Genomic DNA, 26,343 nt, shown 5'->3' with positions numbered 1-26,343 from the left:
TCGACTCGTGTAGACCCTATGCCCTGGCTACACACAATGCATTCGGCTCGTGTAGACCTTATGCCTAAGGCTACACACACTACACTCGCCTCTGGGTTACACAGAGTCCCGGTCCCCTTAGGACAGCGGGGCTAGGTACCGCAGGGCTCTAGGTCTTCATCCCCGTCTTCATTCTTCGCTGGTTACACACTGCCCTTACGCCTGTGTGCATCCCCTTTTATAGCCCCTGCTCACGAGAGACGGAGCTGATGCGGACGTCGACGTGAGCGTCGTTCCTTAATGAACCAATCACGACGCACTCTCTCTACGATCCGCTTTCCCCAGCGCGTGTTAACATTACTCCACCAATCACACTGCGCTGCCACCTGATCACTCCCTCTCAGCGCGTCACCGGCCCACAGCCAATCGGTACCCCGTAACCTACGACCCCGCGCTGACCCCTGATCCTCCACCGTCAGCGCGCGTCACCACCTACACGGCCAATCATTACGCGCTGGCATACGATCCCTAATCCCAGCGCGTATCACCTCTACACATGTGTATCTAAAGTACATGTCTGTGTGTCACAGTCCATATGTGTATGTGTGTGTAGGGCAATGTGTGGGTCAGTCTATGTGTAATGCGAGCGTAAATGGGCAGGTTGGATGTGACGATCCGAGAGGGAGGAGTCAGGGTCACGTGGGGGAGAAGTTATAGCGGGGAGACAGGAAGACATCTGGAGCAGTCGAGGGAGTGAAGAGGGGAGACCACGTTGGGTGGTCGCCGTGCCTCCGCCTGGTGGCTGAGGGGCTCATGACGACGCCAGCCAGCGGGGTGGGAGACAGTTGGGAATAGAGACAGAGAGAGGCCACGCAGGGCGGAGAGTGGCGAGATCGCCACACGGTGAGACTCGGCACCGTCGGCCAGTGGTGACCGAGCACGGAGGAACGGGGAGCAGCGGTGGAGCTGCAGTGAGAGCAGCCGGAGGACTGCACAAGGGAACCTGCAGCGGAGCTGCATCGGAGTGGAGAAAGGCTACGGGAGCGACGGCAGCCTGCGAGCTGCCAAGCGGGGAGGCTCTGAGCGAGGGCCGTGTGGGACAAGTTGTAAAGTACCCGAATAAAGGACAACGGAGACAGACACAGTGAACGAGTCCTTTATTACATATGTATGTGTGTGTAAGTCCATGTGTGTGTGTCTTAGTCGATGTGTGTAAGTACATGTGTGTTTACGTCAATGTGTGTGAGTCCACGTATGTCTGTGTGTGAGTCGATGTATGTGTGAGTCGCTGTATGTGTGTACGTCGATATGTGTGTGTAACTCCATGTGTGTGTATCTCAAGTGGATGTCTATGTGTGTGTGAGTCCATACGTGTGTGTGAGTCGATGTGTTTGTGTGTGAGTCGATATGTGCGTGTGTGTTAGTCGCTGTGTGTGCATGCCTCCATGTTAGTCAGTGTAAGTCCATTTATTTGCGTGTCTGTAGGTCCATGTGTGCATCTTAGTCCATGCGTGTGCTTTATTGACCTGCTCAAGGCCAATGATACCATCAGTAGGCCTGGCCTCTGGGTTGCTCTTCGTGCTTTCCGAGTCCCTGACCCACTCATCGCCATCCTTAAGGACCTTCATGATGGTGAGCGACCCCGCGTCTAACTACGTGGCCGTGAGTCAGAGCCATTCCCTTTACACCTTAGGGTGCAACAGGGATGTCCTCTGGCGCCCACATCATTTTACATATATTTGGACCACGTAGTTCGTCAAGCCTTCAATGCCTGTACTGGAAGAATTCCCATCTGCTACAGATACAATAGGAGGCTGATCGATGGCCGGGTGCGGTCAAGGGATCGCTCCCTATTGCTCAACTACGTTATGTATGCCGATGATCTGCTAATTGCTGCTCACTGGGAGGACGAGTTCGAGGCGCTGCTGCTAAACCTGGAGCTTGCCACCAACAGGTGGGGGGCCTTACCATCAGCCCCACCAAAACGAAGCACCTGCCTGCCTATTTTGTACCATCGGACACTCCACCCCCGCAACTCCCAGTTTGTGATGGGGCAGTTGTGGAGACAGTGGAGAGTTTCCCATACCTTGCCAGTGTGCTAATGACCGGCTCCGGTTTAACAGCAAAGGTCTCACTCCGAATCAGTCGAGCTGCATTATCTTTTCAATGCCTGGGTGACGCTGTGTGGAAGCTACCTGGTCTATCACTTCATACGAAGCTTCCGGTCTTCTCGGCCACGGTCATTCCCTCCCTTCTCTATGCTTGCAAAACTTGGACCCCCTAATGGAACATCTTCGCCGGTTAGAAACATTTAGGATGGCCTGCCTATGATCCATCCTGGCTTTAACCAGGCTGCATTGTGTGAGGAGCTCACAAATCCTTGAAAGATTTGGACAGTCCCATCGGTGACCTCCGGCAGGTAAGGCTGCATTGCCTGAGTCATGTAGCCCGCATGGCCAGCCACCGCATGCCTAAACAGCTTTTGTTCTGCCGGATCGAGGGGGCTAAACGGGCGCGGCACGGGCTGTAGAAGACATGGAGTGATGTGCTACAGGAGGACTTGGTGCTGAGTCCACTTGCGGATGACTGGTACCAGCCGTGTCAAGATTGGCCTCTGTGGAAGAGGCTCCTGAAGGACGCTACTGGGCAGTTGGAGGCAGTCACCCTCCAACAACAACGGAGGGCGGAGGAGCGACGCTTAAAACAACAAGCGGAGTGCCGGGTGGCTAAAGGACAGAAAGTTGCCACAGTATGGGCCACAGGTGGTGCATCAGCCAGTCTCCTCAGTCAATCGACCTGTGCCATCTGGGTTTGCCCCGTGACCTCCTGCCAGCGGGCTTTCGACACTTCACGTGGCCTCAAGGTGCACATAGCCTGGCACAAGCGTTGTCGTGACGTCACCACCACTTAGTGGCGAATGGCGGTTGTTGTTCAGTCTATGTATGTATGTGTGAGTCTATTTGTGCGTGTAACTCTATGTGTGTGTGTCAATGGATTTGCGTGTGTAACTACATGTGTGTCTGCCTTTTTCGCCCGGGCAACGCAGGGTACTAACCGCTAGTACAATATATATTGTCATGCCAGTGAGTGGACTGCGGTCTGAAAGTCACCGTAAACGTGAACACAATCAGTTAAGATTTTATTATTTCCCTTCTACGTGACTTTACCAAAAGAACCAAGAAGATGAATCCCTGCAGTCACGAAAGCTTTAAATCGAAATTTAACAGCCACTACGGGGTGGGATTCCATAAAACTTTAAGAGCCTTCAACAAGCTTCGTGATAAGAAGGCTCAGCTAATCGCGTCTCTCACCTTTCTGAAGAGATGCCGCGACTCTAAGGTAATACCAATCGCATTTACACTAACCTCTGCTGCTGTAACTTCTTCGAATGCTAAACGAATTCTGTCTAGAACTAGCTTAGCTCTTATCTCAGAGAAAATCAGACTTACGCGCACCGAACTAGATCAGTTACACAAGACACTCTACAAATCACACTTATCTTTGACTGCAACTATGTCCACATCGGATTGGGAACATGTAGACAAAATGACTGCCTCTTCAGCTGCCACTATGTCGACCAAATGTAAGGACAACTTGATTTCCAAATTCAACCGCCTCTCAAAGAAAAGACCGGACCCACACACTGAAAAGCTAGACGTTAACAAAGTCGTAATTAATCGCAGTAACAGTTCTATTTCGGCATGGTCTGAAATCCGTTTTAGCTAAAGAACTAAACTTTGCAGTCACACCTAGACACATGCCAGTTAATGATATCATTGCCCGAGTAGATGTGGCTCTCAAGGGCCTGAGTCACATCGCTGCAGACGTAGCAAGATCTGAAATCGCTGCAACCCTCAAAAACGCTAAGATGCCAGCTAGCAACATCAGCAAAGATGAGCGTTTGAATTAGCTCAATTAAAAAAGAGGGATGACATTGTCATCCTCTCAGCCGACAAAGGCAATGCCACTGTCATCATGGACAAAATAGAATACAACAACAAAATTCAAGAACTACTCAACGATGGCAGCTATACAAAAATAAAAAGAGACCCCACCAATAGCCTCGTCATTAAAACCAACAATATCATTTATGATTCAACCGCATTAATTGATCAAACCAAACAGTTCTGGTTGAAAACTTCTGTAGCCAGGCCACCAAGATTATATGGCTTGCCAAAGATACATAAAGAAGATACACCTCTTCGTCCAAGTGTCTCTACTATCAACTCCCCCACCTACAAACTGGCTCGTTTTTTGTCTGAAATACTGCGGCCTTCACTGGAAAAACCACCTCTGCGGTACTAAACTCTACTCACCTGGTATCGACAATCAAGGGAATTTCCCTGTCCCCAGACGACCTGCTTGTCAGTTGTTATGTGGTTTCCTTATTCACCAAAGTGCCTGTACCTGACACCATCGCAATCATTGAAGACTTGGTTCATCAAGGACTGAATATTGGGGTACCCCCCCTGATGAGACACTGCTTAACCAATACATACTTCACCTGGAATGGAACTTTCTACAAACAAACTGAGGGCACCCCAATGGGCTCCCCCTATCTCCGGTTATAGCCAACGTGTTCATGGAGAAATTTGAGACTGACGCCATCCAGACCGCCACTCTACGCCCGACCTTATGGAAGAGGTACGTAGATGACACTTTTGTCATGGCCGGCCTGCTCTAGACCAATTCCTCGACCACATCAATTCCATACACCCAGCCATCAGATTTACCATGGAAGTCAAAAAAGATGGCAACCTACCCATTTTGGATGTCCTAATTAAAAGGAGACCTGATGGTTCAATGAGTCACTCTGTCTACAGGAAAGCCACCCATACGGATGCTTACCTAAAACCGAACTCCCACCACCATCCATCCCAGAAGAACTCCCTCATCAAGACTCTATACCATAGAGCCCAATGCATCTCCGACCAGGAACACATTGCCAGTGAACTCAAACACGTACGCCATGCTCTTAAGGCGAATGGTTACTCCGACTACACAATCCGCAAAGTCATCACTCCAACCATCAAGAAGGATCCTGTTGAGGAGCCTTTCAAAACCATCACCTTACCCTACATTGCTGGGGTCACAAAAAAGATCTCCAAAATCCTGACTAAACACAAGATCCAGGTCCGATTCAACACAGTACATAAAGTCCGTGATCTGGTCCCGTCTGTAAAAGATGTGGTTTCTGACATACAGTACCCTGGCGTCTACAAACTAAGTTGCCTCTGTGGTAGCCGTTACATTTGGGAAACCAAAAGACAGGTCTCGAACCGCATCCGTGAACATAAAGCAGACCTAAAACACGGTAGGATAAACACCTCAGCCGTGGCAGATCACTGTTACAATTCAGTGGGCTCACGTGACATTGACTTCTCCAAGACAGAGGTTCTCTGCAAGCCATCTGGCTACCATGAGAGATTCGTTCATGAGGCGATCCACATATACAAACACAGAGACAATTTCAACCGAGAAGATGGATTCTGGCTCAGCAATCATTGGAAGGACGTAATAAACCATTTCGAATCTTAACTGATTGTGTTCACGTTTACGGTGACTTTCAGACAACAGTCCACTCACTGGCATGACCATATATCTTGTGTTCTCCGCAGGGAATGGATTCTTTGCTCCGCTGCAAATCTCCTACTACCACTCTTCCATTGACATATTTCGTTGCTTCCTCTTAGTATCTTTCACTCAATGGTCAATGTTATAGTGTATAGCAGATTGTATAATAATAAACTATTAACATTCCTTCCCTTTATTAACACTACCCCTATCCCCTTCCTTTGATGCTGCTAATCCTGCATAATGCACGGGCATAATATGACTTTGAAACCCCCCGCCCATCTCCTACACATTTCACAAGTAGTACTAATCACATACCTGCATTTCCCATAAATATGCTAAATTCCTCTTGATATGCAAATTATTTCGTCAAGGCGCACTTCCCTCTTCCAACCCAGCTTAAATAGACGCTCCAAGCGTGGTGTTGTTTCATTCAGATGCTGTCTCCCCGACAGACCTGGTCTTCACCTGAGGACGGCTGCTTGCGTTGTGGCCGAAACGTCGTGGGAATTATTTTATTATGTTTTATTTTTATTATTTTATTATTTCCCTTCTACGTGACTTTACCGAAAGAACCAAGATGAATCCCTGCAGTCACGAAAGCTTTAAATCGAAAAAAACAACTCTGATAATGACCAGATGACGCCTTTTGGCGTCATTTGGTCCAACACCAATGGAGACTAGGCTCTAAGAAAAGCTGTCTCAGGTGTGGACCAATCAACTTCAAGGACAGTGCATATCATTATCAGAGTTGTTTCTTTTTGCTTGCATTTTGACTGCTTGTGTTGTGGTTATTGCAAACATGATGCCTTGTATAAAGGTGTTAGTTTTTGTACCAGTTGAAAGGGTAAAAACCTATTACGGCAAAAAAACATGTATCACCAAACCCTGTAGCGATAGCTGGCTGCATGAGTCATTCCACAACAGCAGGAGCATCAGTAGGAGTATAAAAACTATTTCAAATGCACTGTTAAAGATCAAAGATGGAGAGCTCTGAAATCAGCTCGTATGCAGGTGCTCCGTGGATTGTAGCATTGCAAGAAAATGTGATGATGACAGCTTGGAGAGGCCTCCATCCAGCATTGGATCTAATTTTGGTTGATAATTCACTGGTCAACACACTTTTTCTCGCGTAAGGTATTCCAACAGTTTTAAGGTAATTTTGGGGTGCTGATTCCAAATCTGGCATCAGTTTTTGTCTATCACATCAGGTTTATGAGATATCAAATATTGCGTTTTCAATCAAAACTGCGGAAGAAAAATTATAAATAAATGTGAATATCGACATAAAATGATATCATAAACACACTATCCTAAAAATACCGCACCATATTTTAACACTAAAGCAAGTCACTGACTCGCAACAACTTGCAATCATAAGTGACAGAGTTAATTTCGGGTAAAATAAATGAAAATGGGGTATGCCGATAGCATAAAATGAGATGTGATAGAGCAAATCTGAGATCAGATTTGGAATCAGCACCCAGAAATTAGTCTAAAACAGCTGCAAAAGTCCAGGCCAGAATTCTTTTTTTGTTGACCAGAGTAATGATGATGAACATGAATCGAAAACTAAGCTTTGCCGCCCGTTTACTTAAAAGATTCATCTGAGCTGTATCGCCACTAGGTGGCACCATATTACAATTTACTCCAATTCTGGCAATATGTTCAGGAGATGAATGAACATGTCGAGGTCTGCAAGCCAGAAGAGGGCTTCGGGAGAGAGTTGGTGTAGCTTTGTTATTCTTTCATTGCAGGAACGAAGACTAAAGTGGTTTACTATATGGTTTACTGTATTTACCGGGTAAGGTTGCCCTTTGGGTTTATTGCCGATGCAACTCAACAACTTAAGCAAGATAAGCGGGCTTCCTCACTGCTCCGAACGTGAACCAACGCTAACGGACGACGCAGTAACAAGGATATGCCCTCGCGACTAGGAACGGAAACGCACCATCCCTGCAGATCATTGCCAAAAACCTCGACTGCCGCGGGGACATCCCAAACAAATACAATCACAGTTGGAATGTTTCCATTAAAGCAAACCGTCCTGGATTGTTTAAAACTATTTCTAAAGATTTCCATTTAAAGCTTTCTTGACTGCAGGGATTCATCTTCTTAGTTCTTTCGGTAAAGTCACGTAGAAGGGAAATAATAAAATAATTAAAATAAAACATAATAAAATACAATTCTCACGACGTTTCGACCACAACGCAAGCAGCCATCCTCAGGAGAAGAACAGGTCTGTTGGAAAGACAGCGTCTGAATGAAACACCACCATGCTTGGCAGCGTATATTTATGCTGGGCTAGAGGAGGAGGGCGCCTTGACAAAGGAATTTGCATATCAACTCACAAAAAAAACGCACACAGAGTTGTAATGTTCGGGCCTTTAATAACCCTTGAACAAGATCAAAATTTACGTCTAGTTTGGGGCGGTGTGTCAGTTGTAAAGCTCACAAGGCTATCACAATTTGTTCAACAAATTGTGCAACGCAACAGTAAATTCCACTCCACTTAGTGCAAGTGAAGGATAATTTATTCCATCAAGCGGTAATATTTAACTCTTAGGTTATTTCCTTATTGCCGTTGTTGTGATGGGAAATGAACAGAAACACATTCCTGCGGAGGGAGCTGGTAGGAACATTGGGTTGCTCGGTCAATGGCCAGGGTTAACGGCGGCGTGGTGAATTCCGCAAATATGCCCGACTGTGAAGGAGGGCACAAGCCGGCGTGAGTAGGTTAAACGTTGAGTTTTATAAGGGCACCATGGGGTGACCAGCCCCTCCCCACCCAACCCCTCCCACCCATATTCTTAGGTTTTTTCGGTAAAGTCACGTAGGTAAAACATCAAAATTAATAAAAAATAAAATAAAGATCACGACGTTTCGGAGGCAACACAAGTCTCCGTCATCAGGTGGGACCGTCACAGCCCCTCCCCACCCAGCCCCACCCTCCATACCCAGCCCCTCCCCACCCCCACCCTACCCACCCCAACCAGCCCCTCCCCACACCACCCAGCCCCTCCCCACCCAGCCCCTCCCTCCCCACCCAGCCCCTCCCTGCACGACGGACGGACGGACACAATAATCCCCTGTGGGCTGGTGTAACCAGGAGGTTCCAACCAGTATAACTTGTGCTACCTGCGGCAATGTCAAGGTTGCTGTCCTGGCTTCCATTGCTGCCACCAAAGTCCAGCAGCTCATCTTCCCTCCCAAGATCCATCAAGTCGTGAGTCTGCAGCTGGGCCGACGCCGCTCTTGTGATTGCACCTGTTGACAACGGACCACCTGGTTGCAATCTCTGCCTGACATGAGCCACATCTGCAGACAGATCCCCACTGGAGTGGTTCCGGCGATAGGGAGGCAACAGACTGTAGGGGCAAGTGCTGTTAGCGAGCACCTATTAAGGGTGGGACGGCACACGAGGGGGTGGGTGGCCAGCACCACGCCCGGCCGCCTTTGTCTCCCCAGTAGCGATCTTGACACTCTTTTGAGGCTGAGTCGACGTAGGGGAGGCTCAGGACCGGTTCAGAAAGTCGTCACTGGCAGTGTTGGCCACGAGCGGGAATGGAACTCGGCTGGTCGGTTCGGAGCGCAGCGCTCATCACGTCACTGCCGCTCTGCTTCTGTCAACAAACTTGAACTCCGACCCCGTTCTCTGACGTCACCGCTCAGCGTGACCTCATCGGCGTCAAACGCCTGGGGGAGGTGTTCCTCGCTAGTGACGTCATGTCACCCACCTCCCCTTCCACCGCACTCAAAAAACGTGACGTCGCCTCCGCTTGGCCGTTGCCGATATCTGTCCCAGTGCCAATCCTTATTTGGGCAGAGCCACGGCCGGTAACTGGCGGGGATTCATTAACATAATTTATTCGTGAAGTACGTCCGAGTTGAGAGCCGCTCTTTGCGGGAGGGGAGTGTCATCGTACCCCGCAAGTGACGTCATGTCACCTGCTGCCGCGTGACGTCGCGAGGGACCAGGAAGTTGCCGCTCCGCCCGTGCACTTAAATCCGAGGTGAGAAATTCTCATCGCGATGGTGGTGGTTGTTGTGGTGGTGGTTGTTGTGGTGGTGGTGGTTGTTTACCGAGGCAGAGCCTCGCTCTTTCTCTCTCTCGTAGGGATGTTATTTGAGTAGCAGCGAGCATGGAAGCGATGTCCAGGTTGGAACTTTACAACGCGGGGCCTTGCCTCCTGCCCTCGCCTGATCGCGTTTGCTTCAATTCTCTCGCTTAAGTTGAATTTGTCTTCACCCGGCTCGCCACTTTGTAACTTTTACTTTAAATATTAACACAGTTTTTCTTTTTACCAGGCCAAGCCGCTTGAGCTGCTATACCGCTCTTGTTTTCAGAAGCGACCTGCCCACAACAACAACAAGGTGAGGCTCGTCAACAACGTGGCGGTGTTTACTCTAGATGCGTGGCGGCGTTCACTCTGGACTCGTGGCGGTGTTCAGTCTAGTAGCAGTGGTTCTTAACCTTGTTGGAGGGGCTATGATTTTTTCAAATTCAAAACGTAGGTATATGGTTTACTGGTGCACAAAATTAACCGTGCATCAACATCACTGTTCAAAGAACAAAACCAGCAAAACATGATTTTCACACAAAAACAAAACATAATAATGAATACTTACTGCAAATCAGTGTGACTTCTGCTGTTGCCTTTCAGAGACCACTATGGAAACCTCATTTGCCAGTAAAAATATAATTGGTTCTTTACCCTTCTATCTGTCAACAAAACTGACACCTTTTTACAAGGAGTCATGTTTGCATAGACCGCAATACCTGCAGTCATAATACAAACAAAAGAACATAACTCTGATAATGTGCACTGTCCTTGAAGTTGATTGGTCCACACCCGAGACAGCTTTCCTTAGAGCCTAGTCTCACATGGGTTGGACCAGATGACGCCAAAAGGCGCACAACTCAAAGACAATGCACCATCAGAGTATGAGAGCTCGGGGCAAGCATCTACACCAGGGGTCGGCAACCAAAATAACAAGGAGAGCCATTTCTTTCCAATTCGGTACAAAATTCAGTATTTCAAGAGCCGCAATGCATCTGAGTACATACTGTACATACGTACATATCGTCAAGAAGCAGCCCGTAAAGAGCCGCATGCGGCTCCGGAGCCGTAGGTTGCCGACCCCTGATCTACACTATGGAAACCTCATTTGCCAGTAAAAATATGATAATTGGTTCTTCAAGGACAGTGCACTTCAAGGACAGTGCACAAGAATTGCACGAAGATTGCAAGCTTCCCTATATGTTTGACAGACAACTCGTTCTACTGTGGATAGGTCTTGGAAAGATTTGTGCCCTTTGGCAACATGGAGAAGCATTGGGAAAAAAGTAGCACTGCTGATTGTTGGGATGAACTGTGCAGACTCGTCCTAAGGAATCCGATTCACCGTCGGCAGCACTTCGCTTCCATTTTTTTAGCAATCCATGTATATGTAGTGTTGTACAAACGGACTCTTCAACGTCTTTTGTAGCACACACTTTTATTCGTTTTATGAACACAGTCCCTATGCACTGAGGGGTATACGGTCCCCTCACCCGTTACACTCAGAACGTACAAGCCTCCGCACCCTACAGGCTACTTAATATCCCGCTCCTTCAATGTCCTCTGACTGGACCTAGGGAGATGTCTCGCCGACCACTGGTTACTCTGAACCCTAGCCCTTATAAGGGCTGGAGGGCTTGGTCCAGGGTCCTATGCTTCTTCCGCCGTCTTGGGTCTTCGTGTCGTTGAACTCCCCGAGAGCTCTGAGCGCTCTGGCTTTATACTTGTTCGTGGCCGGGTTGTCCAATCCCCGGCCACCTTGTGGAACCCTGTTATTGGTCGTTCCCAATCTGCTTTAGGATCCCAATTCACCCTATCTGACCCTGACCGTTAGTTTGAGCGGGAAAACCTTGTCAACGATTAGCTCTCCCAGTTTGTGAACATCGAGTGGGTAACTCTACTACATATAGTAGGAGGGAACTTAATGGTAGAGCAGGTTGGCAGCAAATGGGTCACTTGGGCACAAAACCAAGAACGCCATCAGGGTGGTATCTTGTGGAGCCAGGGCCTGTTGTTGGGCATTTCCTTTGACGTAGATGCGTTGACCATTTTGGAGGTGAAGTGCCAAATGGACGACTGTGGTGGGACGGTCATGGATGGGGAAGCCAAGAATTCAGCAAATGGCCTCATTGTTGCTGATTTATCTCGCTTGTAAAAAAAGTTTTGGTCATGCTCACTTTGCCTATCTGTTTTGTAAGGCAAAGATAGCCATGTCAGAGCCTTTTTACTTATAAATTGCATGGTGGAATTTCCCACTTTTTTACGTAATATATAGGATACTAAGGCTAAGCACACCTGAGGATTGTACTTTTGTTGAAAAATGAAGCTGTAAAAATTTGGCCATTATTGGCCAAAAACAGCATATGCCGATATTCTATATTGGGACGTGAACATTTCATCATAAAATGTTCCACTTTTAATCTAATACATGGCATACTAAGGGTAAATACAATTGATGAATGAACTTTTTGTTGAAAAATGAAGCTATGAAAATTTGGCTTATTTTGGTTAAAACTGGCATAAGTACCTGATTTTTCTTTTGGGACGTGAAAATTTAATCATGAAATTTTCCACTTTTAAAGTAATATAGAGCATACTAATGCTTAACAAAATGGAGGAATTCACTTTTTATTGGAAAATCTAGCTATAAAATGTAGTAAATTTTGGCCAAGAACGGCATTGGTAAAGTATGCCGATTTGATCTTTTTGCTTCAAATTTCATGGTGAAATTTCCCACTTTTAATGTAATATATAGGCTACTCAAACTCAATACAACCAAGGAATGCACTTTTTATTTAAAAATACAGCTGTAAAAATTCGTTCAATTTTAGCCAAATACAGCAGAGGTTAGTATGTCGATTTTCTGTTTGGGACGTGAACATTTCATCGTGAAATTTTCCACTTTTAATGTAATACATGGCATACTAAGGCTAAATATAATATAGGAATTAACTTTCGTCCTAAAATAAAGCTGTGAAAGTTGAGCTTATTGAGCCTAAAAATGGCACAGTATGCCGATTAACTTTTTTATATTAGAAAATTTCATGCATGAAATTCCCCACTTTTAATGTAATATATAGGCTACTCAGGCTGAACATAACCAAGGAATGCACTTTTTTTTGAAAAAAAGCTATTTTTTTTATCAATTTTGCCAAAAAACGGCATAGGTTAGTATGCTGATTTTCTTTTTATGGACCTGAAAATGTCATCGTGAAATGTCGCCAGCGGTGTGCTGGAGAGCCAAGCCACAACATCTACAAAGTGCTGCTCACAGCGAGCAGCACCGATGGAGGTCGTCACGGCACACGAGGGGGTGGGTGGCCAGCACCACGCCCGGCCGCCTTTGTCTCCCTAGTGGCGATGTTTACACACCGCACCGGGTTCTCGTTTGACGCTGACATTGCCACTCCCTTTCTGTCAACAAACTTGAACTCTGACCCCGCTCTCTGAAGTCACAGCGCAGCGTGACCTCATCGGCGTCAAACGCCATGGGGAGGTGTGCCTCGCTAGTGACGTAATGTCACCTTCCCCGACCACCGCACTCTTGAGCGTGACGTCACCTCTGCTCGGCCACTGCCGATTTCTGTCCCAGAGCCAATCCTTATTTGGGCAAAGCCACGCCTGGTAACTGGTGGCTCATTAACATAATGTTTTGTGAAAGCCATTGCGAGTTTAGACCCGCTCATTGAGGGAGGGGAGTGTCATCGTACCCCGCAAGTGACGTCGTGTCACCTGCTGCCGCGTGACGTCGCGAGGGACCAGGAAGTTGCCGCTCCGCCCGTGCACTTAAATCCGAGGTGAGAAATTCTCATCGCGGTTGTGGTGGTTGTTGTCGTGGTGGTGGTTGTGGTGGTTGTGGTGGTTGTTGTTTACCGAGGTAGAGCCTCGCTCTCTCTCGTAGGGATGTCAATTGAGTAGCAGCGAGCATGGAAGCGATGTCCAGGTTGGAACTTAACAAAGCGGGGCCTTGCCTCCTGCCCTCGCCTGATGGCGTTTGCTTCAATTCTCTCGCTTAAGTTGAATTTGTCTTCACCCGGCTCGCCACTTTGTAACTTTTACTTTAAATATTAACACAGTTTTTCTTTTTACCAGGCCAAGCCCGCTTGAGCTGCTATACCGCTCTTGTTTTCAGAAGCGACCTGCCCACAACAACAACAAGGTGAGGCTCGTCAACAGCATGGCGGTGTTCACTCTAGACGCGTGGCGGTGTTCACTCTGGACGCGTGGCGGTGTTCACTCTAGACACGTGGCGGTGTTCACTCTGGACGCGTGGCGGTGTTCACTCTGGACGCGTGGCGGTGTTCACTCTGGACGCGTGGCGGTTTTTACTCTGGACGCCTGGCGGTGTTCACTCTCTACATGCGGACTTGGATTCTTGTCTTGGATTAATTTAATATTCCCCTATTTCACTGAAAAACCCTGAAAAATGTATTCTTGTAAGAAAGAAAAACTAAAAGTAATCAATTTAACTAAATCGGATGTTTTTCACTGAAGGAAATTTTACCTTAACCCACTTCTACATGAGGAAGATTTCGGCAACTCGGGAAGGGAATGACGTGGTGAGCTGAAAATAGTCGCGTTCACTTAGAAATTCCAGACATCATCAGCTGTGAAAATTTCATGACACCAGAGCTCAGCGTTGGAGAGTTTTTGCTGCTTCACACAAACAAACAGATGTAATTTCTGCTTTATATTTAAGATAGCAGTTGTACCCGTTCTTTGCACGGATTTGTATTGAAACTCCGAGAAGCCATTGACTTCAATCGGCCAGGAGCGAAGCGCCACCTAAAATCTCTCGGCACGATGTGAACAGCTCTAGAAGTACGGCGCGCGAAGAGCCATATGGTTGGGGTAAGCATTGCAGAGCGCTTAGCTCAGGTGTGTTGTGGGTTGACGCCACACACTCCATGATCATTTCTCCCCCCCCCCCTCCAAAAATACAAAAGTCTATTTTTATAGCTATTACATTGTGTACAGTGTGGAACCTACCCACATGCCAAATTTCAAGTGTGTTGCATGTTGGGAAGTATGCTGAACATTTTGAACAGACACACACACATATCCACACATTTCTCTTTTATATATAGACTAGCTTTACTAGCTGGCTTCGCCCGGGACTTGGATTCTTCTCTTGGATTAAAACACGTCCTACGCGGAGTGTTTGGGGGGGATGCGTGATGTCAGCAAGCATACTGCGTAACGCTGCCGCATGCGGGTGTGACATCACAGATTTGATCACAGATGTGATGTCACTGCACACTTGCGTGCAAAATAAATGCATTATTGCGCCCCCGCCCCCTCCCCAAAATAGCTTTCATAAACATTTATTTTGAAGCCAGACAGCCGAAATTGTGTGCTCGGAGTTTTGGGTTGACATTAATTTTGAAGATACGAGGGCTTCCAGGCATGTTTCTAACCATTTGCCCTCTCATTGTGTGCCATAACAACCCATGTGATGAATTTGGGATGCTTTTTCACTATATCATGAATATATAAGTATAGACGTGTAAGGCACGTGTTACTGTGTATATGCATTGATACTGATGTGTAGATGGTGTGGATATAACTTTTTTTCTGTCTCCAGCTATCGCTGCCTCTGCAGAATTGGTCTGATGGAGCAAAGGCACTCGGCGCGGCTCGGTGCAAAAAGGCAACAAGGCGACCGGTGTGCATACAGCACGGATCGTACTGAACATTTGACACAGCACCAGAGAACTCACACAGGAGGGAAACCCTTCAAGTGTAGTGTGTGTGGGAAAACGTTTGCACGGTCATCTACTCTTGTAGAACACCAGAGAACACACACGGGAGAGAAACCCTTCAAGTGCAGTGTGTGTGGGAAAACGTTTGCACAGTCATCTACTCTTGTAGAACACCAGAGAACACACACGGGAGAGAAACCCTTCAAGTGCAGTGTGTGTGGGAAGGCGTTTTCACATTCAGCTACTCTTGTAGCACACCATAGAACACACAGGGGAGAGAAACCCTTCAAGTGCAGTGTGTGTGGGAAGGCGTTTTCACAGTCAACTAATCTTGTAGCACACCATAGAACGCACACGGGAGATAAACCCTTCAAGTGCAGTGTGTGTGGGAAGGCGTTTGCATATTCATCTGTTTTAAAAAAACACCAGAGAACACACACGGGAGAGAAACCCTTCAAGTGCAGTGTGTGTGGGAAGGCGTTTGCACAGTCATCTGCTCTTGTAGTACACCAGAGAACACACACGGGAGAGAAACCCTTCAAGTGCAGTGTGTGTGGGAAGGCGTTTTCGCAGTCATCTGCTCTTGAAAGACACCAGAGAACACACACGGGAGAGAAACCCTTCAAGTGCAGTGTGTGTGGGAAGTCGTTTTCACATTCAGCTTCTCTTGTAGCACACCAGAGAACACACACGGGAGAGAAACCCTTCAAGTGCAGTGTGTGTGTGAAGGCGTTTGCACAGTCATCTGCTCTTGAAAGACACCAGAGAACAAACACGCATCAGAAGATCCACAAGGAGTGGTGTCTGATATCAGCTTGTGAAAGTCAAAGTGCCGCAATGATCCCATCCCTTATCAAGCAAGAACCGGAAGAAAATCCCAGCTTGGACACTTTAAAAGGAATTGAGGTGAAATATGAAGAGGTGAAGGTGAAATTTGAAGAAGTGATGGTGAAGAGCCAAGAAGTGAAGGTAGAATGTGAAGATGAAGATTCAAATCCAAAATCGGACCTTCACATCGATGGAGGCAATGTGAAGCAGGAGGAGAATTCTGACTGTGAGGCAGAGCGAGGCAATTCCCAGCAGTTTGTGGAAGTGGAGGTGTGGGTGGACTTCCGAGATAATGCAAAGTCAAATGCAGACCCGGTAGATGTGTAAGCCTGAGACGATGTCGCTCCAATAGATGTACCTTTGTTACAGGCTGTTAATGACAAGAAAGAAGTTGAACACTCGGTTCCTAGGTTCAACCTGCAGGGTAAGAGTGGCCAGTCTTTGTGGACCTGTGGGTTGGGTAGATCTCTAACCAGGAGCGAGAGCCAATAAGCTCCCAAGCATTCACTATGTTATCATAAGTGCATTTATATGGTGCTTGCTTAATCGCCCCGGCAATTCGGAGTTTTGTATCGTATCTCGTCTCAAACACTCGAAGAGCATCCCCAAGTAGCAGCTGCCCCTGTGTGGCACAAGGTGGTGGCCCTGCACCGGCCTGCATGTGAACAAGAGCCTGTTTGGAATTTGCTCAATTTTGACCAATGTGTGCAGTTATGATAATTAAGCTTAGTTTCATCATCCAGAGTTGTATCAATCAGGATAACGATTATCTTTGATTAAACATTTACTGATTATCTTAGTGTGTTTATGTTATGTTAGGTCTCCAAATTCATATCTTAACGCAGGTTACAGTTCTTATGAATAAGACAGTTTTGCATGGACTTGGAAAGAAACACTCGACATACTTCTGTTTTAAGCAATTTTAATTCTAAACAACATATGACACTAACGCGCAAAGGCAAAAGTATTCGTCAATACATTCATCGGCAAGATTATATTTGTTAACGAAATGTTTGACCATAGTGGGTGGGTGCGTGTGTTCGTGGGAGAGCGTATCTGGCTCTGCTTTAATTAATTCTTCAGCGAGACTATGACAAAGAAACAGGTTTGACACGATATTCTCTCTCTGTAAACGTGTCGATTCGCAATGAGGATTTCGAGAGTTTTAGTTTGCATTGACGAATCTATTGGTCGTTTATGCGATAAGAGAAACGAAAATGAAAAGGCAAGAAAAACTTCACACTCTTATAACTGACGGATTCTTAATTACTCAGAGGGCCACGATTCCTCACGGCCAGCTGGTGTTCAAACTTTATAATTAGTCTTCTGATGATTGTCTAGGTAGGGTTGGTCCCATTGTGAGACAGGTGGATTGTCTCTTGGATAAATTCTTGCATGCCCCGGGGAAAGTAGATGTGTGTGTGTATGTGGCTAAAGCACAGCAAGTTGGCACAGTAGGGGGCACAGGTGGTGCATCAGCCAGTCATCTCGGTCATCTCGGTCGGTCGACCCGTGGCACCTGGGTCTGCCCCGTGACCTCCTGCCAGCGGGCTTTCGACAATTCACGTGGCCTCAAGGTGCACTTGGCCTGGCACAAGCATCGTGGTGACGTCACCGCCACTTAGTGGCGAATGGCGGTTGTTGTTGTTGTGCTTCCTTGAGTTTGTGAATGGGAGAGGTGATACGACCGACTCGGAGATTTCCTCTCGCCCGTGCGGGTTGCAGCCGCGACTTTCTCCGCTGGGAGATGAGCGGCGTCGGCCCGCTGCGGTTCGCGGAGAGGCTTGGTCGCGGGGTGGTGCTTGGCGGCCCTCGGCGCAGGCACCCGTACTCTGACGGCGCAGTGCCGTTCTCTAGCTCTGATGGCGAGGTGACTCGTTCTCTCTACTGCTGGATGACGAGTCGGTTCTCGTTGGTGATGGTCGATCTGTGTGTGCGTATTAAACACATGGCGTATGCGCTGGCGCTGTCCTCTTCCTCGCGGCCATTCGATCAGGCTTTCCCCACTGCTTCGTGCTTTCTGCTTTGCTCGCTTGGTCGATGCTTGGCGATTTCCGCCCTTTCTCCAGGTTGCTTGCTGGTTGTCGCTCTGGCGATGAACGATGCTTTCGTTCATTGCTGGGTGGACGTTGGATGTCTTTGTTGGCTCGAGAATGATAACTGGAATCTCCGTCAGTTTCAATCGCAGTTCGGCGGCTCAGTGTAGCGATTCTTCGTAGGTGGTGCAGACCTCAGCTTGTCAATGCACGTCGCTACTCCGCGAACATTGCCATTGTGGATGACGAGAGAGCTCCTTCGTAGTCAGTGACGAGACGAGATGAGGCTGAGCCTCGGTGGGACGCTGACCCCCGGTGGTATACCCCCCATGGTATGCCCCCGATGGTATACCCCCGATGGTATATCGTTGTTGGGATTTTGCCTCGGCTTATATCGGGAAAATCCACTCTGTGTTTTTTTAGTTCAAAGGCCGGAACCATATAATTCTTTTTTTTGTTTGTGTGCGTGGACACATCTGTGTCCGTGTGTGTCGTGTGTGTGTCCGTGTGTGCGATTTATTGGAGGAATAAGGTTCTTCAAAGAAGCAGCTGTCCGTAATAATTCTGGAAAGAGGGGTGGGGGTTTCCTCGTGAAACGTCGTTACGAGTCCTCAAACTAAACCAGACTGACGATTCGCGTTCGCACCGAAATTGCAAAATCATAACGTTTTGGGTTTGGATTATGAATAATATTGGTCGCGAAAGCCTACGCGTTAAGCGAGTTCTATAATCCCTTCCCTCGCTCTGGGCGTTTATCCTTTGTTTCACACAGCTTTAAGTTGTTCGTTTGGTTTGGAAGTTAAAATGAGACTCACTTTGCTGCTTAGTATTATTGTGATTTGATTGTAAGTGATTCAAGGTATGTTGTAGCCGTGTTCACGGTATTTCCATCGTGGTTTGATTTCTTTATGGGGAGATGTTATTTGCTCGTGTGCGCAAATCTTGCTGTCCGTGCTGCGGGGAGACAAAGACGGTCGGGCTCCCTCTCCCCACTCGCTGCAGTCCTGCGCCCGTACGGTGCGTGTTTTTTATATAGAGACATCTGTTGAATTCCTTTCTCATGGGCACCTCCGCTCGCCATGAAACTTTTTATGAGGGCCATTTCCCTGCTTTGTTTGTGCCTGCTCTGTGGCCGTTCCTCTCGGGAAGACAAAGACGGCTGTGAGCCCCCTTTCCCTGGAGTGTTGCATGTTGGTTAATTATGATAGACTTCTCCACCCTTAACTCTCCTAGGAGATTCTCTCTAATTTCATACTTATTTGGTTTTGTGTTTATTCACGATTTGTGACTTAGCCTGTTATTATTTTATCTGATATCCCGGGGCTAGGGAATGTGTTTTTGGCTTAGGAGTGACCCTGACTGCCATAATTATTCTTTGATGCTTCGGTCAGGCCGCGTAGAAAATTATTAAAGGGAAATAATGTCAGTATTGAATTAACAAATGAGGATTCACGACCCCCTGGTGCAGACTGTAGTCTGGTTTCTAATTGGAGCGAGGATAGATAATGTTTGCTTAATTTTCATGGTTAAGTTGGTAACTTTGTTTAACTAATATGGCTCAAAACCTGTCTGTTTTCTTGTTGCCAATTCTATTTTTTTTAGCCGTTAAGAATATAATTATATTTATTGTGGCGCCTGTTTCTTGTATTGTGAGGGGGCCTTTTTGAAGTGTGCGTATTGTCTTAAGACCCTCTTGCAATTCCCCCCCCCCCTTTTCCTCTTGTGTGCAATTCGGGGAGGTTTCATGACATTTTATGGCTGTCTCTTTCATGCTTTCTGGCCTTTTGAAGCGGTGTGCGTGCATCTTCCCGTGGAAGCGGGGAACAAGGTTTTTATTTTACTTTGTTTGCTACAAAGTTTCCCCCGTGTCTATTAAAAACAAATATTATTGGCAGAATTATTCTTAATATGAATTTTTGAAAAAGGGGCATAGATACAACAAGGTGGCTTGCACTGAATCAATGACGCACTCCCAGAAGTCTGTGCTAGTTATAGTTTGTGTAAAACATTCCTTTGTTTTGTGGAGAGATCGATAAATGAAAGATGTCGTGTCTGCTGATCTGCTTCATAGCAAGGAGGTGTTCTATATGTTGGAATCATGAAATTTTGATAAAAATAAAAACATTTAATAATTCTCCAAAAAACGTGCAAATCGCATAAATTATGTTAATGTGTGTATATGCATAAATTATGATAATCACGGAGATAAGCGTAGTAATTTATGCAAATGCTTGCGAGTATGTTAAATGTGTGCAGTTATGATAATTAGGCTTAGTTTTGTTTATCCAGAGTTGTATCAATCAGGATAACACGATTATCATTGATTAAACATTTACTGATTATCTTAGTGTGTGTTATGTTATTTTAGGTCTCCAACTTCATATCTCATCGCAAGTAACAGTTCTTATGAATAAGACAGTTTGGCATGGACTTGGAAGGAACACTCGATATGCTTCTGTGTTAACAATTTTATTCTAAACAAACATGTGACATTCTAGCATGCAAGTCAAAAACATACGTCATTAAATTCATGAGCAAGATTATGCAATTAACGAAAATGAATGACAAACTTTTACTCGTTGGCGAGATTATGCAATTAACTAAAATGAATGACTAAAACACATTCATTGGCGAGATTATGCAATTAACGAAATTGAATGGCTAAAACTCTTCTAACAACCGTAATTTCTACTTTCCCACCAGACATCTCAGTAGTTCTCCCATGTATCGAGCACAACCGGCGACTGGCGGAGTTTTAAAACAGGCATGCAACGATATTCATATTAAGGCAATAAAAGCAACTTATACCCCAGAGGCGAAAGTATACGTCAATAGATTCATCGGAAAGTATAAAATCCTTTTAACGAAGTGTTTGAGACAAGGGTGGGTGGATGCGTGTTGAGAGAGAGTATCGGCTCTGCTTTGATTAATTCTTGGGCGAGATTCTATGACAAAGAAACCGGTTTGACAAGATATTCTCTCTGTAAACGGGTCGATTCGTAATGAGGATTTTGAGAGTTTTGAGTTTGCCTCGACGAATATATTGATCGCCTATACGATGAGCGGAACAAAAGAAAAAGGCAAGGAAAATAACCTCACTCTTATAACCGACGGACTTTTAATCACTCTGGGCCACGATTCCTCCTGGCCAGCTGATGGTTCATGTAATTGATAATTAGTCTTCAGATAATTGACTAGGGTTGATACGATGGTATGGGTGAAATAGATAGTCTCGTAGGTGAGTGGGGCGTCGATGCGTGCGTGTGTGGGTCTATGAGTGGGGGGAAGTTGTGGGTACGAACGACTTTCGGACAAGCACCCTCTTGCTTGCGCGGCTGCGGTGAGCGGTTTGCTTTCTGACTCCTCCCTCGGCTGACCCCGTACGGTGACTGACGGCGCGGCCGCGCTCGTTTGCGCGGGCAGGCGGGCACCTCGGCTTGGCGGCACGACAAAGGGGTTTAAGCTCGTTCACTCGTGTGCGGCAGGCGGGCACCTCGGCGTGGCGGCACGACAAGGGGGTTGAAGCTCGTTCACTCGTGTGCGGCAGGCGAGCACCTCGGCTTGTCGATGCACGTCGCTACCCCGCGAACCTCGTCCTTTTGGATGACGAAAGAGCTTTGTTGGCGGCGACGAGAGGAGATGGAGGCCGAAGCCCCGTGGAGATCTGTGGTGGGGCCGGAGTCCTGAAGATCTGAGTTGAATGGATTTTGCCTCCGCTTATATGGGAAAAATCCACTCGGTTTCCTGAGTTGTTCAAAGGCCGGGTTATATATCTTTTTGTGGGGGTGAACACATCTGCGTCCGTATGTGTCGTGTGTGTGTTTATTAGTTTTAAAGACACAGCTGTGTAATTCTGGAAGGAGGGGTGGGGGCTTCTTCGCGAACTGGTGCCCCACACGAGTTATCCATTGAACCAGACCGACGATTCGCGTTCGCACCGAGGTTACACAATCACAATACGCGTCTCCGATTATAAACAATATTTGTCGCGAAGACCTACGCGTTAAGCAAGCTTAATGATCCCCTCCCTCGCTCTGGGCGTTATATCCTTTGTCTCACACAGCGTAAGTTGTTTTTTTTGGTTTGGAAGTTGAAATGACTCATTCGGCTGCCTAGTATCATTGTGATTTGATTGCAAGCGACCCAAGGTATGCCGTAACCGTGTTCCCGGTATTTCATCGTGGCCCGATCTCCCTATGGGAAATGTTATTTGCTCGCGTGTGCAAATCTTGCTGTCCGTGCTGCGGGGAGACGAAGATGGCCGTGCTCCGTCGTCGGAGCACCCTGCGCGTGTGTTTAACTCAAAAACGTGAACACCCTCTCCTCTCTCCGTGTCTCTTGCGAGAGAAAAACAAACAAGAAAAACAGATGCTCTCGGAATGTCAGGCACAGACCCCCCCCCCTCCTGCGTGGGTCATCCCGAGACCAGGCCCCGCCATACGTTTTTTTTTTATGGTACGCGTGTGTTTGTGCCAACCGCTGGAAGACAAAGGTGGTCGAGGAGATTTATGCAATACATTTATGTGGTCCTGTGTGTTACATTTATTCGTGATATTTCTTATGAGTTCCCTCGGTCTTAGTATATCGTGATTATTATTCGGTCTATGTTTAATGAATATTCGTGATGATCCTCGTTACATCATTATTTTGAGGGTTCTGCCAGGTTTAGTTATGCGTTTGTCTCCAGGGATTGGTGTTTATTCTGAGTTATTTTTAATGTCTTGAGGTTAAGTGTAACTAAGTTCCCACTTAAGCTTTCTGGGATTCGTATTCTTTAGTTTTTGGTAAGGTCATGTAGATAGAACATACAATATGATATATATGTACGGTGAATACGAGTAATATAAGGGAATATCTAATAACAAGCCCCTATTGTTTGCTGGTTAATTCTTTTTGTTAAGTTTCTACTTTTCGGTAAGGAAAACGTTAAAGAAAACGCGAGTTGCAACAGTTTTTCTCTGCTCTGCACCTTATCCGTGCATCTCCAGATGTTTTGGGAGGTTAGGCCATCGACCTTTTGTCCATCTGGAGGTCTCTGACCTCTATGTGCCCGAATTATTACCGTTTAATGGCCCTCCCCGTTTCACAGATTCCTGGTGTGCTTGTGAGGAGTAGTGGGTTGTTTTCATTATTTAATTTAAATATATATAGATATATAAAAAAACAATTTTTTTTTTATTGTTCTTAATATTAATAACGGAAAACAGGGCATAGATACAACAGAGGTAATTTTAAAAGCAGATTTGAAATGCATTTTTGGTACAGATTTGTATTCGGTTACAAGGCAGAGCACATATAGTAGATGCATTCTGCACAACAACACTCATTCGTATTTTGCATGACGTCTTATATGTTGGCGAACTAGGACAATAAATGGTCCTTGCCAATTAACGTGTGGATATTCACAACCATGGGTTGAAGCGAGGGGCGCCGCAGGCGGTCCTGCTTAACTATTTACGGCTTTCGGCCAGGAAAAAAGTCACGAAAAAAATTGCACACGAACGACGCATTCACGCACACTCCCGATGCTCTGTTTTGAAGTTTTAAAATGAAACAACTTTGAACTGTTATTTTTTAAATTAGATAATTGTATTGATTAAAAGCTTATATCATTTCACATCTGGAAGACTTAATTGAAAACGACATTTGGTGTGAATGTTCTCTTGTCGTGAGGTAAATGGCCTTACCGGGGTTCGGTTCGATGCAGACTTGGTTGGGATCACGGAATCGAGATAAGGCGACACAGAGCTGGCCGTGCCAGAAGACCGCCGTCTGCAGATCGATTCCAACGTGATCGAACGTCTGTCCCTGCGCCTCCGTCGTTCAAGCAGGGGGCACGTAGGTTTACAGCGCCCCCTGCATGAAAACGACAAAGTGCAGCGTTCGTCACAGTTAAAGTAGTGTGTTATATATAAATGTCATTTTTTGCCTGCCTGTGTGTTCACGCGCTTGCGAGGGATTTGTCTCTCTAACAGTGGGGTTTACGAAAACGATTTGCCAGGTACCACGCTGTAAGCCCTGCGGTTGGCAAGCACTATTCCTTTTTCACATCCGTCACCTTTAAATTAGTTTAATTATCGATTTTTTGCGATATTTCATTATTTATGTAGTTTTGCCGCCCGCCGCGGGACAACGCATGCAATTGAATCCCTAGCAACGCACACACGATCGATAAAACTTTTCATTTGCGTTAACAATGGTTACAAAATATACACACAACGCTTAGGTTCATTCTTCACAGTCTTATGTCCCCCCCACCCCAATGCATGCAGTTACTGCTATAAAGTCCGTAGATATTAATATTAGAGCGCTTAGATAGCATTATTGCAGCGTGGGTGGGGAGAGCGGCCCAGCCCCCAGCCTGGCAATGTGTCACCTCCTCCGGCTTAGCAATCTAGGTGAGGCCGCTTGCTCTGCACGGGACTAGGCCTCACCACGGCAATGTAAAGTACAATTTTATTGAATCTTTCGCTAAGAACTCAGGCTTATTGTTTACTATTATGAAACCAATAAGTTGGCAAATATTACAATAATAATGTTTGTGTGCAGAAAACTAATATTTCATTATTTGGTTGCTAAATATTTTCTTGTTTAGCTGTGATTTTATGAAGCTGAGACGGTGTACTGCCAATCCGTGCTGTTGCCTGCTGCCTGCTCATTAATTACAGTCAGTGCACTGGCACCATTTTGGCGAATTGCCCAATGATGCTGGATGTAATTATCAGCGAAACGTCGTACTCAAAAATTGTAAACGTGAATTCACTCTTCAACACACCGGTAGGCTAAAGTAGGGAACTTTTTGTCTTTGTCAACGTGACACTTTTTTGCTGATTGGCCGTGTCGGGTGGTGGAGGGTTACGACACATTTATACATAACGCGATCTAACCCAACATTTTTTATAATAAATGATATTGGTCGCGAAAGCCTACATGTTAAACTATCTACACTGCTAATTTTGCTTTTGGGCATTGATTGTATGCCAGTCTATAATCTGTTGCCTGCTTCTTTACCTCACTCAGTGTACTGCCAGCCTTTCATGTCGACTGTATCCTGCTTTTTTAGCTGCTGACCATATTGCCAGCTTTTTATGTCTACTGTAGAAATGCTTATGTCATTGAGTCGGCATACTGGAAGTTTATAATCTAGACTGTACCCTACTTCTCAACTTACCTGTACGTACTGCTGCTCTTTAATGTAAGCTTATTTCATCTTTCGATTTAAAGCTTTCGTGACTGCAGGGATTCATCTTCTTGGTACTTTCGGTAAAGTCACGTAGAAGGGAAGTGATAAAATAATAAAAATAAAACATAATAAAATAATTCTCACGACGTTTCGGCCACAACGCAAGCAGCCGTCCTCAGGTGAAGAACATGTCTGTCGATAAGACAGAGTCTAAATGACACGTCTTAGACTTGGAGTGTCTATTTAAGCTGTGAGGGAGGAGGAAGAGAGCCTTGACAAAATAATTTGCATTTGAAGAGGAATTTAGCATATTTATGGGAAATGCAGGAATGCGAATAGTGCTAATTGTGAAATGCGTGGGAGGTGGGCGGGGGGTTTTCAAAGTCATATTATGCCCATGCATTATGCAGGATTAGCAGCATCAAAGGGAGGGGGTAGGGGCAGGGGCAGCACCAACAAAGGGAAGGAATGTGAATAGTATGCAGCTGCAGCAACCAAACAACCACGTAAAAAAATATAAATAAACCATTTCGGATCTTAACTGATTGTGTTCACGTTTACAGTGACTCTCAGACCGCGTTCCACTCACTGGCATTGTATTCTCCGCAGGGAATGGATTCTTTGCTCTGCTACTCTCCCATTCTCATATTTCGTTGCTGCCTCTTAGTATCTTTCACACGACGGTCAATGGTACAGTGTATAATAGCAAATAGTATAACATTTATATGCTTAATACAATGTACAAAGTAATATATAGTATCGTAATTGTATAGTGAATATATAGCAGTGTGATATACATTAGGGTGGGTAGAATAATACATAGTGTAATATAACAATGTATAAGGTATAGGGTGGTGTATAGTAATACAGTATATAATTTAATGTTGGGTTTGTCTATGGCAGCATATAGTACGGGGAAGACCTGTTTGATGTAAGGGAAAAAAAGTTTAGCTGGAAGCATATTATATTTTTTGCGACAA

The 26,343-nt window shown here is 46.0% G+C and overlaps 2 protein-coding genes across 12 annotated transcripts in view; one reads left to right on the top strand and one right to left on the bottom strand.

Annotated features, from left to right (window-relative positions):
• The window catches only part of LOC133347918 (actin-binding protein WASF3-like), a 34,958-nt gene extending 25,787 nt beyond the window's left edge, over window positions 1-9,171 (bottom strand). Inside the window, exon 1 of the mRNA XM_061560659.1 lies at window positions 8,692-9,171. Coding sequence (XP_061416643.1) covers window positions 8,692-8,754 — 63 coding nt within the window. The 5' untranslated portion in view covers window positions 8,755-9,171. The remainder of the gene's footprint in view (window positions 1-8,691) is intronic.
• Window positions 9,172-9,508: 337 nt separating this feature from the next.
• LOC133347920 (zinc finger protein 501-like) lies at window positions 9,509-25,747 on the top strand. Of its 11 annotated transcripts, none has more exons than XM_061560663.1 (5): window positions 9,514-9,566; window positions 9,862-9,927; window positions 13,707-13,773; window positions 13,857-14,173; window positions 15,199-25,747. In XM_061560663.1, the coding sequence occupies exons 4-5, from the start codon at window positions 14,166-14,168 to the stop codon at window positions 16,469-16,471; spliced, it is 1,281 nt and encodes a 426-aa protein (XP_061416647.1). In that variant the 5' UTR covers window positions 9,514-9,566; window positions 9,862-9,927; window positions 13,707-13,773; window positions 13,857-14,165; the 3' UTR covers window positions 16,472-25,747. The 11 variants fall into 11 exon arrangements, 10 of the variants coding, with proteins under 10 accessions (XP_061416644.1, XP_061416647.1, XP_061416649.1 ...); XM_061560665.1 differs by having other exon boundaries at window positions 9,547-9,566; window positions 13,276-13,773; window positions 14,109-14,173; XM_061560666.1 differs by lacking the exon at window positions 9,514-9,566 and adding an exon at window positions 9,632-9,712 and having other exon boundaries at window positions 13,276-13,773; window positions 14,109-14,173.
• Window positions 25,748-26,343: the final 596 nt, after the last annotated feature.

Source organism: Lethenteron reissneri, chromosome 26, assembly GCF_015708825.2.
Source record: "Lethenteron reissneri isolate LAM-NWPU_2019-01 chromosome 26, ASM1570882v1, whole genome shotgun sequence".
Lineage (NCBI taxonomy): Eukaryota > Metazoa > Chordata > Hyperoartia > Petromyzontiformes > Petromyzontidae > Lethenteron > Lethenteron reissneri.
The sequence above is the reverse complement of the archived record's forward strand: the minus strand, read 5'-3'. Positions and strand labels throughout refer to the sequence as shown.